This window comes from Polypterus senegalus, chromosome 12 (genome assembly GCF_016835505.1).
Source record: "Polypterus senegalus isolate Bchr_013 chromosome 12, ASM1683550v1, whole genome shotgun sequence".
NCBI classification, from domain to species: domain Eukaryota; kingdom Metazoa; phylum Chordata; class Cladistia; order Polypteriformes; family Polypteridae; genus Polypterus; species Polypterus senegalus.
Genome location: NC_053165.1, coordinates 62,376,305 through 62,394,804, shown reverse-complemented (window position 1 = coordinate 62,394,804; position 18,500 = coordinate 62,376,305). Strand labels below are relative to the sequence as shown.

The 18,500-nt window shown below is 43.7% G+C and overlaps 1 protein-coding gene across 1 annotated transcript; it reads right to left on the bottom strand.

The window, feature by feature from the left end:
• Positions 1-6,757: 6,757 nt before the first annotated feature.
• selplg (selectin P ligand) lies at positions 6,758-17,456 on the bottom strand. Its single transcript, XM_039771837.1, has 2 exons — positions 17,243-17,456; positions 6,758-9,466 (listed from the first exon to the last, which is right to left on the bottom strand). The coding sequence occupies exon 2, from the start codon at positions 9,446-9,448 to the stop codon at positions 8,519-8,521; it is 930 nt and encodes a 309-aa protein (XP_039627771.1). The 5' UTR covers positions 9,449-9,466; positions 17,243-17,456; the 3' UTR covers positions 6,758-8,518.
• Between the last annotated feature and the right edge of the window lie 1,044 nt (positions 17,457-18,500).

The window sequence follows — 18,500 nt, the reverse complement described above, 5'->3', positions numbered from 1 at the left end:
GATGCAGTATCTTAAGCTTGAGCAATCAATAATTAAGCTAGTAAGATGTTCTGAAAATTTGACAGCCCAGTATCTTAAAAGAACAAGGCACATTTAGATCCATTACTGTATGCACATTATGCACACGTCACCTCATCCCTCCATCCATTAGCCAACCTGCTATATCCTAACTACAGGGTCACGGGGGTCTGCTGGAGCCAATCCCAGCCAACACCGGGCACAAGGCAGGAACCAAACCCCAGGCAGGGCGCCAGCCCACCACAGCGTGTCACCTCAGTACTCTGGTGTGTGACTGACTGCTGTATGAATTCTGGATTTTTTATTTTGATCGTCCGATACATCCTGCTCTGTTACAAATGAAAGCAAATGGCGTATAAATGAAGAACAACTGTAGGCCCCTGTATTACTAACTCTAATTAACAAGTTTAAAGATAAACAACAAACTATTAAAAAAGGGAAAGTAAAAGAAGCTCTTAATAGAAATGGTCAATATTCACATCTCATCAACCCAAATACAGCCCGGGTGATTACAGTATCCTGGAAATGTCAAAATAGAAAGAAATTCAAATTAAAAATCAACAAGCACGCACTCCGTTATCCTAAAGGTTTTAAAATTGGTTTTTAACATATTTTTGTTGAAACAAAATGCATCCGTGGCGTCTCTTGTGTTTGTGCGCTTGTTGCATACCCTCGAATGTGACTTAACTCGACAGTTACGGTAAACATGGTGTCTGTTCCTTAAAATGACCCTTGAAGCGGCGCTTTGCTGTTCGAGTTCAAGATGGGCAATTAGAAATGTGGACGATTAAAGCTGCCCTTGTGCTTTTTGTTACGGAGGTTCTGAACAGACATTTTCTTAACACTTTATTAGAGATGCATTTGTTTAAACATCTTTCAATATACAGTAGTTATTACCTTTAAAGTGCTGTCGTATTCTGTTGTATTAAATGTAATATGCTAAAGTGCCAGAAAATATTTAAAGTAGCCTAATAACAATGAAATGAATTTCTGTCGACTATTTGCCTCCTACAATGTAATATAAAACTCAAAGAATCCTTTGTAATCGTTGAATATGCGTTTTATTTTACTGCATTTCACTAAAGATGAGGCCAGCTTATTAAAACACTCTTATTACAGGGGTGTCGAACTCTGGGCCTGGAGGGCCACAGTGGCTGCAGGTTTCCATTCTAACCCTTTTCCTAATCAGTGACCAGTTTTTACTGCTAATTAACTCCTTTCCCCTTCATTGTAATAATCCTGTTTTTAAGGATTCAGTCCTCTGAATTTATTCCTATCTTCGTTTAATGGCAGCCAAACAGAAATGAGATGTGAAATGAGCCAACAGATGACCAGCTAAACTAGGATTTTAAACTCTAACCAATTTCACTTCAACAAATCTCTTAATGAGAGGCCAATTCTTGCTGTTAATTTAACCCATTATTTAATTCCATGGCTTGTTGCTGCTCTCATTCTGCCACAGCAAACATTTCCAAAACTGTTGATATTTCTGTTTATTTCTAAGAAGACTGTCAAAATGTTTTAGTGACCTGAGAGACCCTTACCCTTACCAAGACCCTCACCTTTCTTTATTTTCAGATACTGTGTGATGGACACAAGTGAGCTGGTCATGTGGTGGCTTGATTTGTCTCTCATTATTGTTGGGCTGCTAATTAAGGAAAAAGAGACAACTAAGGGGCCTGAGTCAAGTTCATTAAAACTAAGGCAAAAGTTAATTAGTAGCAAAAACTTGTCACTAATGAAGAAGATGGTTAGAATGAAGACATGCAGCCACTGCGGCCCTCCAGGCCCGGAGTCGGACACAATCAGACAGTGCAGGGCATTTCCATACTGTATGTACACACCAGCCTGGATACAAGTCTTTAAATTGACTCATTTACAAGACACTTTTATTCAACGGATTTAACATTGTAAAGTTATGAAAACATTTCTGTTATGATCTTTGGTATTAAGTCGCTCTTACTGACCCACTTTGAAGATGCACTTTTATATTATGAACCCAGGGAACTCGTGTGTCCCCCTGGTGCGCTGCCTGTTTTGTGACACTAATGGCTGTAGGAGTGCATTAAGTACTTTTGTGGGACTCTGATAGCCCAGGAAATGAGCTATGAAGCCTAAAGAGGATTTTCGTTTTCCCCTCATGGCAGGTTTGAGGTCCATTAGCAGCTCTAAATTAGACACATGGGATTTGCTCCATAAAAATAGCATTACAAAACTGGCGCACCTCAAGTATAAGACATTGTTGAATTAAAGAAAGGTTATTTTCTTTTTACAGAGGTGACACGTAAACAGTCCTTTAATTTTGGATTACAAAGAATTTGTTTTCATATGATCTGTAAGAGATATAAGGAATATACCTTCAGAATTACAAAATTATATTTAGTGGCAGACAGTGTATATGGATACGGCCAGAACGGACCGGTACGTGTTTAAATGTTTCTTTGTTTTCCTGGATGTCCAAACAGTTTCTGGAGTGATGAACCCGATGCCCCAGATGATGATTTTTAATAATATCCAGTCTTGCCTTTGAGACAACTCCACCCAACAGCTATAACCAAGGAAAGGAAAAAAAAAGCACTTTTCCTATCTCTTGCTGCACACGTTGTAAGCCGTAAACCAGAAACAGATTGCGTTTTGTTTCCAAGGTGGAGAAGAGAAGGACCTCCTTACGGTCCCGGCAGGTGTTCAGCTTTGCCAGAATATTAAACAGAAAAGCGTCCTCTTTAGCACACGGCTGAGGCCCTTCTGCTGGCTTGTAGACGGGGATGACTGCTGTAACCAAGAAAACATGAGGTGCAGATAAATGTCTTTAATCCTTGTACCCCCGTAGTCATAGCAGATTTATATCATTTTACCAGTGCATCAAGTAAAATTTCTTTTTTTCTTAAAAATGTTGATTGAGGTTCTTTTTAAAATATAAGCAGTATTGTGTCTTTACAAGAGCCCCTAATCCAGTCAGGGGAAGATGTGGAACTGATGAAGAACAACAAGTACCTGGGCAGGATGGGCACAAAGAAGGACCAGAGCAGACTGGACTTGGTGAGGTGACTCGGCTCTGTTGATGAATGTAGCCATCTGTTGGAAACGTTCGATCAGCCCATAGCAGCCAGTGTGCTCTATGCCATGGCCTCCCAGGGGTGCAATCAGAGCTCAAAAGATGCACAGATGGCTGAGCGTACTTATCAGGAAAGCCTGTGGCATCACACGGCTAACCCTGGACACACAGGAAGCTGTTGTGGAAAAGAGGATGTTGGCAAAATTGGATGCTGTCATGAGAAATCCCCTCCAGGATTTGCTCTCTTTTAGTCACAGGCTCATTCCTCCGCAGTGTGCTAAGAAGTCCTCTGAGCGTCTCTTCAGATGGCTGCTATCAGGAGGCTCCTGGCCTTGTGAACGACTCTGCTTAGCGGTTCAAGAACTGAGCAGCCATATGAAACGTAACAGAGGAAAACAGATAAGTTGAGATAACCCCTCTCAATGTAAAATAACCAGAAGTTGAGGCGGCACAGAATGTTTTCTTTGTTAAGGTAGAGGACTTAAAAAAAATTCAACTGTGCTTTTTAAATGGAAATGGAAAAAAACTGTACAGTGTGCACACTTAAGAATATCTCCGTGTGTCACATTGCAATGAAGCTCTTGTACAGACAGACAAGCGTGTCAATGGCAATCATTGCTTTCACGTTTTATGTGAGTACACCTAATAAGATCGAGTTCGCAGTCTTGAACTTACATAAAAACTAAAAGCGGTTGTGCAATCTGGCCCCCCATTCAGCACTAGTTTCAAATATACGTGTAATGTTTCATAGGTGGGCTGGCGCCATGCCCGGGGTTTGTTTCCTGACTTGCGCCTGGGATTGGCTCCAGCAGACCCCGTGACTCTATAGTTGGGATAGAGCGGGTTGGATAATGGAGGGAGGTTTCATCGGGTAATGTCAACTGCAGGTTTCTTCTGACCTGACATGACCAAAAATATCATTGTCACATTTAGAAAGTCTGCCAAATCCTACTTTTATTTTTAAAAACCTATCCAGTCATCGACAGTGGTACCATATGCGAAGAAACCCTTTTGGCACATTTATGAAATGAACCCTTTTTTAATCTGCGCCCGCCTCTTCTTGATTGGTTCTGTTTGCCCTCCCTTCAATACTGCAGACCCAACGTATAGTTTCAGTGTTCCTATAATGAAGCCATTCCTCACTCTCATGCCCCCCAGAGTTGTGGATTTTGCTTAGTGCTGTAAAGCTGTTAAAATACGGAGAACAAACTTGCAGCCATCTGTCCAGGTGTGGCCTCACAGGTTAGACGCTCTCTCTGCTCTACAACTCGGCACACTATTCACATTTGGTTTATTCTCATGTAAGTCTTTACTGTCTGATTGTGGACAGGAACAAGTCAAATAGAATTGCTTCTCCTAATTTCTTTTAAGGCACGACTTGAATCTTCAGACCTTCCTCGCTGTGTACATATAACTGATATTTTGACTCTTAACGTTAATACCCTGCCATATTACAAGTGTTATTTTTTGTTTGCCTAGCAGGTGGACCGGTGCTTATGTTGATGTTGCGCGGTGTCTGCTAAGATTTCTTTATGTAGTGGTATATTTGCAAATGCATTCAGCTTGTTGAGAATATTTTGTCTATAAGTTACAAACATTAATTAAAGAGCAGCAATTGAAGCATTGAGGACACTTACTGTATCTGAGCTGCCACAAACTCGGAGACGTTCCTCATGTTAGGGCGGTCGTTTGAGCTAGAAGTCAATATTTTAAAATAAGTAACATCTTTAATATGGAAGGGTGATGGCTTGAAAGTTCTAGAGGATACACATCGTATCCAGTGTGGGATGCATGACTGCAGTAATGAGAGACGTGTTTTCATATCAAACAGAAGTTGAATGTTAACTAAGGTTGATGGAGTTGTGCGGGGAAAGTCCTGTTGAGGTGAACACCGGCCTGAGAATGCACCGAGTACTCGTCGTTGACACGCTAACACTTAAAGCACATTTATGAATTCTTCTTAACAAAGTGCCTGCTCTTGGACTTGTGTAGGTTGGCTGGAGGATTGAGCTCTGTTAGCGCTCCTCTGATGCTCCACTGATACTCCACTGAGCCTCTCGGCCATCAGCCCCCCGCGACTTTGCTGTGGTGTGAGACTAACTAGTACAAAGTGGCTCGGGCTTAAGAATTTATTGCAACATTTCAGCCGTAAGTAGAACATGTATTATATACTTCTCTGTTTTAAGTTGGTTTGAATAAATGCAGCTGATTTATTGTCATTTTCTGAAACGTTACAAATCTAATATTAACTACACTTATTCGTTTAAGTTGTGAAACACAAAGAGCTTATACATGAGAGCGAGAGACGCTGGAGGACGGTGTCATTTTGTGCTCTGGTCCCTACACTACTCGACACTGCTACTGTGTGTATCACGCTGCATTGCGTGGCTTTGTCTCAGATTTATCTTTGTGAAATTCACACAGACGGCGCAGGTACAGTGAGACGCGGGCCTCTCCAGCAGTGCTTTCATTGCACGATGTTTGTGCGCATCTTCGTAGAACGGCCTTCCCTTGGAATGGAGATTCTTGTGCATTTTAATGCAATGAAGGCTGTCCGATGATATGCTGTGATCGATGATATGTCATTGAAGAGCTTATTTTACCAATTAAAAGAGTCAGAAGTTATATATGATTATGAGTTGGTGTTAAAATCTGAAACTCATTCAATATAAGCAAATTGTTTTGTTTTTTTAAAATATAAGAAGCCAGAATACATTTTCAAAATTTAGATGTGAATGTGAGCGCCCTAACTCTTACTAGAAATCATTGGTTTTAGTGTCTAGATAGATAGACACTTTATTAATCCCAAGGGGAAATTCACAAGGACAGTTCTTGAGGTACCGAATGTAAGGTTGAAAAGTCTCATTTAGTGCGCTCTTTGTTGCTGCTGCACAATAAAACTTGAGTATACAAGTGAAATGCGGACTGACCCCGTATGTCGTTACACTGGACAGCTGCTTCTCGGCATTGCTCTTCAGGCTGTTTTTCTATTCATTTCCCTGTAATGAACGTTTAGGTGACGTCCCCATTGTCTGTACGTGTTAAGGGTTTGCTTATTTCAGTCACCAGCTTCACTCGGCAGGAAGGAGACACACGATTGTTATTCCGTCACTGACATTTATTTTATCCCTTTGAACCAGAGTTGTGGCTCATACTCTAAAATCATTCAGTCATTTTTGTGTCTATAATATTGCGTTTAGCGACAGACAACGTATCTCTTCAAATATATAAACGTCTGAATAATGTGAATGTGTTTTGTTACCCTTGCTGCCCTCCTTCTACTATTAAAGCTGAAGGCACAGCGTAGGGATGACTTGTGCACTGTAAGTAACACTCTGCCTACTTGGGGTAGCTCACGTATTCTGATGGTTAACTATGATGATGTTCTGTTTCATGTTGAGTATTAGGATTCCTATTGTAATTTTAATTATAGTGAGACATCAAGCAAAATGACCCCTTTTATTAGCTAACTAAAAAGATTACAATATGCAAGCGTTCGAGGCAACTCAGGCCCCTTCTTCAGCCAAGATGTAATACAGAAACTGAAGTTCAGGTGTTTTATATACACACTAGGACAAGTAACAGCGTCGGAAAACCTGGAAGTGAGACATCTTAGAAGGGGCCTGAGTTGCCTCGAACGCTTGCATATTGTAATCTTTTTAGTTAGCCAATAAAGGGGGTCATTTTACTTGACTTTTCACTTCGATCATAATGGCTAACACGGTACAACACCCCAGTACTAATTTTAATTATGAAATTTTACTGCTTTGCATAAGGAATTCTGTCAGACCAGCCGTGCTCCTCCTCATCAGTCTCCATGTAGGACATATTCCCCAACGTTTGTTTCGTCTCTTTGAAATTCACTTTGTTGAAATACGTTTTTGTGTATTCACTACTGTTTAGCAAAATATGGAAGTTTCAGATCCCCTAAACTAATAAATGTTGTAGCAGTTAGGACAGATTGCACCTCAGTTGCAGGGTTACAAGCTTTCATCACACATTTTGACTTGTAAGGACTGGCAGGGCCAATTTTTAGCTTGCTAGAGTTATGAAATCTTGATAATCTTTACTTTAAAGTTTGCTCTGTTATATTATCGCTACTTTTGACACTACAGTGATCATTAAGGCTTTATATCTCTGATCTTATACTTTTGTACAATATGCAAGCTGTCGAGGTAACTCCGCCGCATCTTCAGGAATGTAATCTTACGTCTTTATTACATCTCACGATCACAGCTCGCCTGAAGAACGGGCTGAGTTGCCTCGAACGCTTGTATATTGGAATCTTTTTAGTTAGCCAATAAAAGGAGTCATTTTGCTTGACGTCTCAATACATCCCACAATGGCTAACACAGTACAACACCCCAGTGCTACTTTTATACAAAAAAGAGAAAAGCGAGCCACTGGCTTAAAGAGGCCTTCCTTCCATTGTGCCTGCGACTGCACCGACTGGCTCACGAGATCACGACTGATGCCTCCCGATTTCTGTAGTTTCTTTCTTTAAAGTGAAGGAAAGGAAACTTAAATTGTGTTCACCAAAACTAGAGAGCTAGAAGTGTAGCTTGGATGATTTTTGTTTTGTTTGAAATTGCTTTTGAGTTTCTGATTGAACTTTGCACTGTTTTAGAGACGCTGGAGTGTCTCTCGGTGTGTTTGTGGTACTAAAGAATGTTACCTACAAGAAGGCATTGAATGATTAAATGAGACGAACGTAAACATGCGTGTTCAGAACTTATTTCTTCTCCAGCTTTAGTCTTTGAAGGTTGTAGTAGCCATCATGACGCTTTCCCATGATGATCTGAGTGGAGCCTTCAGCGACTACACCTGGACACACTGCACGGTGAAACATCTCACGTCTGGTTCTTCAGATTGTCTTGGTTTCAAAGTGGATTTTGCTTTTTTCCCATTTTAGCATATGCTGAATCCGTTGTAATGGCAATCTGCTCATAAAAGCTTTTTAAAAATATGTCATAAATACAACTCGGCAGCAGAGAACAGTGAAATCCTTAAAACAAAAAACATCTTAAAAAGCAAGGTGGTTCTTCCATATTATGTTTCGTATTTATGATGATTTGTTACTCAGAAGGTTTCAAACACCATTGAAGTTTGGCTGAGCTGTGACTCCTCTGCGCTACTCGGGTCATCGACACTTTCAAAGAGCTGGCAGCAGCCTCCCGGCCCTTTACGTTTGTAGTCCTTGCTGTGGCTCTGCGCCTGCTCTGGGGTGGCTGGGATTGACAGATTTAAAGGAAGAAATCCTCTTTTTAGAGTAAAGCTTTAACCGTCTTTGTTCTTCCACTTGCTTAGATTTCTTTGTGATCAGAGGCTTCCATCTAATTTAAAAAGGTGATGCCAAGCATAGAGAAATGCAAACATGGCAGGGAAAGAAGAAAAAAAAAAGTATCTGTGGATTTTTCGGTTGACGGAGTGAAGGCCGAGCCTCCTTTAGTGGTCGGGTACAAAACTATTAAGCGTCAGATCATCGCCTTCGTTTTCCTCAAGGGAGGCGATAAGAAGAGCGTTACTTTTTGGTAGCTTGATTTTCCTGGGCATTAGTTCGGTGTCAGGTAGGAGGGATGATATACAAACCATCTCAGTCCCCAGAGAATCCTTCACTTTGTACGTTTGTTTATTGCTGGAGAGCTTGGTGCACAGAACAATCGTACTTATTATAAATGCAGTTGCAATCCCAGAGAGCACAGCAATGGCGATCAGACAGTGACTCACCAGTTTTCCCCTCTTGGTCGACTCGATTGTGCACTGTGCCTCCCCTGCACTGGTTGCTGAGCTGTTGACATCTGTTTTTGTAGCCATGGTGGGTCCAGATGTTCTTGATGTTCCTTGTGTATGCCTCTGCACGTTGATCTCCTTAGACGAGTTTGTCACAGGCACTGCAGACGTACCACGCGCAGTTGAGGTGGTAGGAGTCTCATGAACCCCAGTCGTGCTAGAAGATGAAGAACCAAATTGGATGTTGGTATCTTTAGTCGTTCCTTCCTGAAATTTGTGTGGACCAGTGGGGGCTGAATCGTCTGTGGCTTCTACATTATCTAATGGAGTCGGCAGACGAGAAATGTGCTGTTTGGTAGTTGATGGGGCTGCGCTTTCAGATGTAGCTGGCGGAGCAGATTCCTTCTCATTTGTGGTGTCAATGGCCGGATTGCTTCTCACTTCTGTGCTTTCTTTGGGTTCTTGCAGCAAGGTCGAGATGGGAGTTGAGCTTGTAGTTGTGTCTGATTTGCTTGTTGTTTCAGCGCTATGGCCCAGTGAAGTGCTTGTGGCTGCTTCCACCATAGTTGTATTCCTGGGGTCCTGATGTGCAGCAGGGGACACAAATGCAAAGAGGATTGACAGAGTAAACCAAAGACTGGCCATCTCAAGACTGCAGAGTTACTGTAAAAGAAAAAAAACAGAAGATAGCAGTATTACTGTAGCTGTGGTAAGCAAATGATACTACTATAGTCTTTATATAATACGCTACAGTGGCCGTCTGTTTGTCTGTCCAGGATTTTAAATCACCAGTAACTTGCAAACTGTTTGACTGATTGACCTGAAATTTGGTGCACATATACTACGTGACGTCTACTGTCCACGTTCGAGGTGATGATTGACCTCCATGGCGATTCCTCTTTTTATTTTATTGTAGAACTAGCAAAATCCCTGCGCTTTGCAGCGGCGAAGTACTGCCTTAAAATTTTTATTAAGAAGAAAATTAAACCTTTTTAAACTGAGAGAAAATATACCAATAATTATTTGTTAAGGATCTTTTTGTATACCACATTGTGAGTTCGGCCCTCCGGTTGTAATATGACCAAGCTGTGCTTTGAGCTTACTCTTGAGCATGCAATGTACAGTTGGCCATGTGAACAGTAATCTTGTTTCAAATCTCACAGCTTGAATTGCTGCTGTCATAATCGGTTTGAGTTTCATGGTTTGTTTCAATGACGTTAGTATTTGCAGGACTTGTGTTGAAGTGACATTCGGCATCTGTCATGCGTTGTAAGTATACAACCAGTTTCATCGATAACTTCACATCCATCTTTTGAGAGTTTAAACATTCATAAACATCAAAGTGTCCACTACTCAAATCGTCACCTGTCAATCTAAGATGTTTAAGAGGCACTGGCGGTTGTCCAAAGGTGTAAAATATTTGGCCATTTCGGTACACTTGAAAGCAACAACCGAACAATTCAGCGGCAGCCATCAACTCACATGCAGAACCATAGGTGAAGGGCTTAAACATCTCACTCTTATAGTGCTCCTGTGTAGTATAATTATCTCCTGTACCGTCATCAGTCCACACCTTGAACCTGTCCCAGTCATTCAATACATAAGACACAATGTTCCTCCAGATATCAAGAGTGAGCCTGATATGGCCGTGCAATATGTAACAAAGAGAATGGAAAAGGCAGGTGCCATCTCCGGGCATGGAAACCACTCGGTAAGTGACAGTTCTGTCATCGATGGTGATCACCTCGATAGACGTGTTAATGGGGGTACGGTTGGAAAGATAAAGGAAATGGGTACCAGAACAATGTAAAGTAAGTTTAAAATACCTACACAATAACTATAATCGTAATAAACGAACAATAAAACAGCGGAGAAGCCGTGGATTAAATAAAAAGGCTGTAGTTATCAGCCGGGAGACGTGAATCCAATGGCGAAGCAAGGAAGGGAATGAAGAGACCGGAGCGACGGACGGCCTTATATAGGCAGGCAGCCAGCCAACAACGTGGTAGGCGTTGGGATGGGGGAACCAACGGCGCCTCACATGGTGACCGAGCTGCAGGCTATGGACGTATATACAGTATGTACGTAAGTTGGATTCAGTTAGCGTTGGGAACCCGCATACCAAATTTCTTAAAGATGGGCCCATAAGTAACAAAGACCGTTGAAAAGTTCAATATGGCAGCCGACAGTGGCGTCATACTACCAAAATAAGTACATACATCGGTTTCGGTTCGCGCAGGGAAGCTGCCTACCAAATTTCGTGAAGATGGGGCCATAAATAAGAAAGTTCGACATGGCGGACGTTGTAGACCGTTACGTGTAGAATTTCGAAATGAAACCTGCTTAACTTTTGTAAGTAAGCTGTGAGGAATGAGCATGTCAAATTTCAGCCTTCTACCCACACAGGAAGTTGGAGAATTAGTGATGAGTGAGTCAGTCAGTGAGGGCTTTGCCTTTTATTAGTATAGATCAACTCTTGGCAGTGTGCAGCAGGGTGGCCGTGCGGTGCACATGGACGGGCGCCATTCTCATCCCTACCACCTTCGCTAATCATTCTTGAGGCAGATTGAAGACTTAACTGCCAGCTTAAGTGAAAAATTCAGGAAAATGTACTAAGTAATTACAACACAAATCCTAACTTAATCAGTTTTAACGTGAAAAAATGCCGACGAAAGAAGAGAAGCAGCGGGCCGCTAGGGTGGAGAAAAGAAGATCTGCTCGGGAAGCAGCGGGCACATCAACCTCTGAGCAGACGAGTGATAAACGTACAGAGAAAGAAAGAGGATGAAAACGACAAGTCAAGTGTAGTCACTGCGTGTTATCGTTACTGGTAATAACATCATACGGCCTGTTACGTAATGGACACGATATAAAGACTGAATACAGCAGGATGGAAAGTAATGCCAAGGTGACAGCATGTGTAAGTGAAGAGCTGTTACATACAAAGAAGCTTTTTTAAGTCTGACAAATGACACCTTGTCGATGGCACCAGGGTTTAAAAGATTAAACAGACACTACAGATGGTACTTTGTAATCAGATCAGATGTCAGCTTTGTAAACTCAAATCTCACAGGGCCTCCTGAACTAGGTTTTCACGTCGCATCATACAGGAGTTACAATTCACGTATTCTTCTGTACGTTACGTTTTCACACCGGCGTAGCTCATGGTTTGCTGAAGGCGTCTCATTTGAATTTTTGCATTCCGGTTATCTTTTGTTTGAGCTTCACTACTCCATGATGAGAAATGTGCTGAACAAGATAAAGAAAGTGAGGATACACCATCTTAAATACGCTTGGTGCTGGGAGTTTTTCAAATGACAGTAAAAGGTCCCCCCATCTACCAAAGCAAAGCAAGTGGTGCGCGTAAAACCAGCGGAGAGCTGCTGGGCCTAAATGAGGATGTGAGATGTTTTTGTGTTTCCTGTCTAAGGTCAGTTTGCCCGAATCCCAAGGCTACTGTAGGTGTATCTCGGTGTATCTCGTTTCTCTTTCCAACCACAGACTCTTTGCTCAAGTAGAACACTAGCGGAAATCAGCCATAAGAAAATTAAAAGTCATTGCCAACTGTTAGACATGACATCCAGAAGCACCGTGTTCAATGTAATAAAACGGTCACAGCATTATTAGGGCAGCCGATGTACGCTCTTCCTGTCAGCAGTTAGGGCTGCAAATAAAAGACAAAGAGTAGAAGACAAAGTAGAACGTCAGAAAGAATTAAAAAATGTTGGCGTGGTACAGAAGGAGAGCATGTTAGAGGATAAAAACAGGATAGGAAAGATCGCATTAGCGCAAACAAATGGAAATTATTACCTGGTAATGGAACAGCGAAAGAGATTGAATATATTATTTGGATTTAAAGTTTAAGTCGGACACTTGTAGATTGTCTAATTTGTGTTTCCAGCGAGTATTAAAAGGTTCCAAAAACGTTGTTGGTATGAAGTCCTGTGAGACAGAGACTTTTAACATGAGATTTTTTCAAGTCACGCCCTACTCACAACTATTTTCAAACAAGACCACGGTCATCGAACCTCAGTCGTGTGAATGCTTTTGGCAGACACACTTCCTGTGCTCTCAGCTCCTATAAATTTTATCAGGACAATAATTTTATACATTCTAGATGACACGTCAACGATAAAGTGAAGAATAAAGAGCATGGACAAACATTTGAAAAAGTTATTTTATTTATTAGAGAGAAAGAAACGATATTCACTCACAGGCAGTTATACGGTGTGTTGTCACGAAGTCCAAACACAGAATCAAAATTCAATACGATCTTGAAGAAAAGTTAATTCCAAATATTGTTTTATTACTAAAGTTTTAAAGTAAAAGTGAAAATAATGCATATGTAACAATTTCCATGAAAATAATCTCTTTTAATTAATTGCATATCCGGATAACCAAACTGGGGTGGACGAGCGAAGCCCCCTAGTCACCTAAAAGTAAAGCGTCTCACAAAAGGCAGTTGGGCGTCAGTGCAGGGTAGTAAAGAGTTGCTGACGGCCGAAGCACCACAAGGTACACGGGGTCCTGGTTTGGGACAGCTACTCCCCCCACAGGGCACAAGCAGCCCCCCGTTACTGGGTGTGAAACACGACCTCAGACGTGGAGGTGCTGATTGTCACTCCGGTCTCCTCACACTCAGTGGTGCTTAATCTGGGGAACTGGATCACATCATCGGCATGCGGCAGTTCCTAAACTTCATACCTTCCAAACCCTGATATCCTGCCATGAAATCCACACACGGCAGAGAAGATCAGACAGACCGATGGTCTAGCAGCCATATTGAGTGGTCTGGATTTCTCTCTGCAGGTACGGCGACTGATTAACGCACAGCAAGAGCCCCAGGACCCCCTGTTTTGGTGACACGGCGTACACCCAAGTCCATGGAGCACACGTAGACGGGACTGGCAACCCCCCTTAGGCCATCTGCGTCAGGACTGATTCCTCCTGGAAGGAGCAACAGGCCCATAATAATCCTGGTGCTTAGGCTGCGGACTGTTAACATCTCTCTGTGCCACGGCAAGTGGAGCTGCGTCATTTCTAGGTGCCCAACGTCGAGGAGCTACTGAGTTGGCAAGGCAGGATCCAGCATGAGTCAAACGCCTAACATAGAAATCTCTCTGTTTTAAAAGTTTAGTGAAAATTTAAGAAGGAAACATCACAAAAAAAATGCTTTCAAACACGCAGAATTAAAGGCAAAAAGGGAAAACCTGTTTCTTCTGTGTTTCATTACAATCTTAGCTCTTATTAAACTTCAGTTATTTTCTATACTGAAAACTTGTTACTTTTCTGTGGCCAACTGACATATGCTTCACTTTAGCACTTCGGCATATTCAGTTGTCCTCCATGCCTTATTAACTTCAAGGCAGACCATAAAAATGAGGGCCGAGACATAGTTAGAATATTCCAGTTCAAACTGAGCTCGTCTCCCATTGACTATGCACTGATGTACAGGCAAACGTTTTAATGTAACTAAGAACGTCCTTCTATCGGCTCAACCGAACGTACTAACAGGAAGGAAGACGTGCATTTAAAGCCCCCCGTAGGCTTTGGTTTTCTCCTCCAAACTCAAACACAAGACAGGAAATGATGCTTCTACTTTGTTACGGTTATTTCCTAAATCAGCGGAAATGCTGCTCTCAGGTGGTTGAGAAAGTCTGTCATGTGCTTGCACCCTGAGTGGGCATGAGTGCCACTGTCCACTGGCACTGCAGCCTCCTTAGCTGACTTGTTACCGACCTCTGAGATCAGTGATGAAGACGAGAGCAGAGTGAATGTTGAATGATGAAGTTCATCGTCAGAGAAGAAACGTACGTGTCCTTGGCAGCTCAGTGCCATCTGCAACTGGCAACGCGGTGTCTTCAAGTGCATGGGCTAAGACTAGCTGTCTGCTCAGTAGCTAAATGTTTTTAAATATTTATTTACCGCTCTTGCAGGTCCCATAGTCCACGATACGGCCAGTTCTTTGTGTGTGTGCTCGTTTATGATTTCTGCACATACTTCGAGCTGAAGACCAACACAAAGAGACCCCCAGTGTATATTGAACATGTATATCCCGCGCTTGCTGTGCATGTAGTTGACACATTACTTTTAAAATTGTCCCAAGTGTGTGCCCTGCGGTGGGCTGGCACCCTGCCCGGGGTTTGTTTCCTGCCTTGCACCCTTAGTTGGCTGAGATTGGCTCCAGCAGACCCCCGTGACCCTGTGTTAGGATATAGCGAGATGGATATACTGTATGTACGGCTACGTTCTTTGAAAAGAGAGCATTGTGCGTAATGATGAATGTTTTAATCAGCTCTTAACTGTTAAATTTATCTTTTAGACTTGTGCTTGTTCCTATCTAATTAGTTCAATCGGCCAACTAAATACCGTGTAAGTCAGGCCTTGAAACCTGAAAAATCACTCATAAAATCAGACCCCGACTTACACGCCCGTCAAAAATGCGACACTTCATATATTTTTTTTTTTTTCATCTTCTTGCCTCCTCTGATCTCACATCAGTTTCTCAGACACATTGAATTTTGTTGCAGCAGCGCAGTTACCGATTTCTTTCGCCACTCCAACGACTTTTCATTTCAAACCAGCTTCCTATTTTCTTCTGATTGAACGCTCCATTGTAGATAAGGGATGCTGTCACGATCAAGGCGTATGAGGGGGTGAGATGCACAAAACAGAATAGTTCAGGTGTCACCGCGTGGTCACGTAGGCACAACACGCAGAAAACAAAAGGCCGTGTGCTCCGTGGTGACTTAGCAGATCGTAATCTCTTGTACTGGTAGCGCGAGTTTACCGCATTCAACTTCTACGACTGATATTATAAAATACCGGAACTTCTACGTTAACATCAAGTCTCGACTTATCTGTGTTATATACGGTAATTGTTAGCTGTAGTCCTGATTACAGGGTGGTCCACATCTAATTATGCAGATCCAGATCGTGTGGATGACTTTGATTTTTGCGGGGACGATTCCAGTTCGGCACAAAGACGATTCTTCATGTCCTCAGTTCGCACACTTCTCGATGTGTCTTCTCGGATTTTTCGGGTGATTTTCTATGTAATAAACTTAATAAGTTATAGCGTAATGAAAATTGCACAATTAGATCTGGACCACCCTATAGTTTAGAAACAAAAAAAGAAAAACTTGTCATTCTTAAAATTCTGCCCGATCCGCTCGTATTTGTGACAACCTTGTGGGACCCCCTTGGGACGCCTTCTAAGATTGAAAATGTGGAAGAACTTCCTGGAAATGAGATATGTATCCACACTGACCCCGACATTCGGTTCTTGTGTATTGAGTGCAGAGCCGACTTGAACAGCTCTAGAAATATTGTTAACTTGAGGAAGTGATATCCTGCAAATCAATCCCATGAGGCCCGGCCTCTAATTGGGTGATCACCGCAGGGAGTGTCAAAGGTCTGGGGACAGTTTGGAGTTTCATGTCCTCGCAGGTCACCGCACTTCAAAACCCGGACCCCTAGACCTCCAAGGAGCTTCTGTTTAAAAAAAATAAAAAAATAGAGCTTAAAGATGGCAGAACAGACGGGTTTGTCTGAAGAAACAGGGGCTTGTTTTTATAATATGCAGCGGTGGGCTCACAGTTGGGAGTTTATTGTTGTGTTCAGTGCCCTGCGCCCTGCGCCATCCTTTTGAGTTAATAATCCTAACCTGCATGCCACTTGCCATACAATCAACTGTAAACCTCCTTTTAATGTGTGCGCGCAATACCGCTGAGCCCCAGACCCCCAGCACAAACACAAGTAGCTGGCATAACAACGGAGCCCGGTGGTCCACCACCCTGCTGCTCCTCCAGTCGAGTGTCGCCGTCTCCACTTTCAGCTCACGGCTCGCCTGGACAGGGCTGTGCAGCCCCCCTTATTGAAGACCACTTCTCATTTCCGGCGTCGTGATGAGCACTTGTGGGTTATAAGAATGTCGGGGAGATCCCATGCCCCCTGCAGTGCCCCCTACTATCCTTCAGTGATCCCTCCAGGGCTACTCCTCCAGACTCGATGGGCATCCAAACTGGGCCTCTGTAGTGGGTGCTCTCGCCCCATGTAGTCCATCTTGGCCTGGTAAGGACTGTCCTGGGTGGGATGCCCAGCTGTCCTCATGAACGCCCCCCCTGTGTATTCTGCGACACTTTTTGGACGCACACAGCCCACCCTCCCGCTTAGGCACGGACCTCCGTGTTCAGTTTGTGAAAGAAAAGATGAAAAGCAAGCGGCGGCCATTGGTCATTTTTTCTTTAACGTTTGCTCAGCCCAGAGAGCCGCGGTTTAGCCCCCCTAAACATGGGAGTCTCCAGAACACGGGGGTCTGCTGCCGCACTGAAAGCCTCACGACGGCCTCTTTAGGGTCTCGGTGTGCTGCAGTGCTCTTTCCGGACCCCTGCAGGACTGGCGTCTCGGTTGTGTTTGCCCGTATTAAGCGACTCCTACCTTCGTAAAGCTGACCAGGCAGAGGCTGGCGGTTCAGTAGTTCCCAGCTCGAGGGTCCCCCGTCCGCTGGCCCGTTACATCCGATTCTGGGTGGGTGTCCTCGTGCGTGTTGTTCACTCGCAGCATGACGCTGCCAAACTGCTACCTGCTCTCGACAGCACAGGAAGTGCGCCAGCTTCAGTTCGCAGAAGCAAAGCTGAGGTTTGAACAAAAATAGCCGAGCTGCTCACTCACTCTTATTGCAAATCAGAAGTGACGCAAGTGTCAAGTGACAGATCATGTCTGCTTATTGGGGGTGAAGAGCGAAGGGAAGGAGCTTCTCGATTCACGCTCTGCAAAATGACATTCTCCTCACTCAAGAGAAACCTCAGGTTGTGAAATAAAATCCGAGAACCCGAGCGAGCTGTGCCAGTGCTCAACAGGAAGTGAGGCCGAGGGTCCTGGGGGTGCGCCATCAGACATGTCACTCGAGTTCAGGATGGGGGCTTCCTCCTCCTGGCCGTCCAGCGGCTCTGTGAAAGGCGATAGGAGAGGAGTGGACCACCAGACGAGGGCTTGTTCACCCGGCCCTCCTCGCCACCCCCATTAATGGAGCGCCGCTTCATGCCATCTGCACCCGCGTCAAACAGCCTTGAGAGGTGAAGAAAAGGGAAACAGCCACCAGTGCTGTACTACACGAGACCCCCTTGTGAAGGACTTGCTCAAACCACACCACACAGTAACTAGCGATGGCAGGCGTATTCATTCTGCACCACACTGGTGGGCCTTATCTGTCCCCTTCTTGGGTGGTCCATCACTAGGGTCCTGTTCTCTACAAACCCCAGCAGTGAACCAAAAGGTCCTTGTTGTCCACATTAAAGCCCTGAAATGGTGCGCCCAGCTGCCCTCCAGTGTGATGGACTGTCGCCCAAGGCCGCTGTTTCTGCTGCACAGCGATTACAAACATCCCAGAATAGACAAAGAAAACGCCAAGTATGGACTGCAATGAGGAGAGAAACCCTGCAGCTCCTCAGCCGAGACCACCGTAATGTGGACAGGAGGAGGACCCTGCAGTTCTTGGCCTCTCATTGGTAGTTTTATTGTTCAAGTGCAGATCAAGGCCAATCGGTGAGCTCCGGCTGGACGCTGAAGACCTTTGTGTGTGAGATCACGTGATGAAGATGGGGAGACAGCCCAGCACTGCAGCTTCCACTCCCTGGCATTGACTTCTCGAGATGTTAAACCACACGGCGCACATCTTGTATCGGACCACCCACGG

Excerpts from the sequence above, each read along its gene's own strand:
- selplg (XM_039771837.1), bottom strand. The coding sequence starts at position 9,448 with ATGGCCAGTCTTTGGTTTACTCTGTCAATCCTCTTTGCATTTGTGTCC.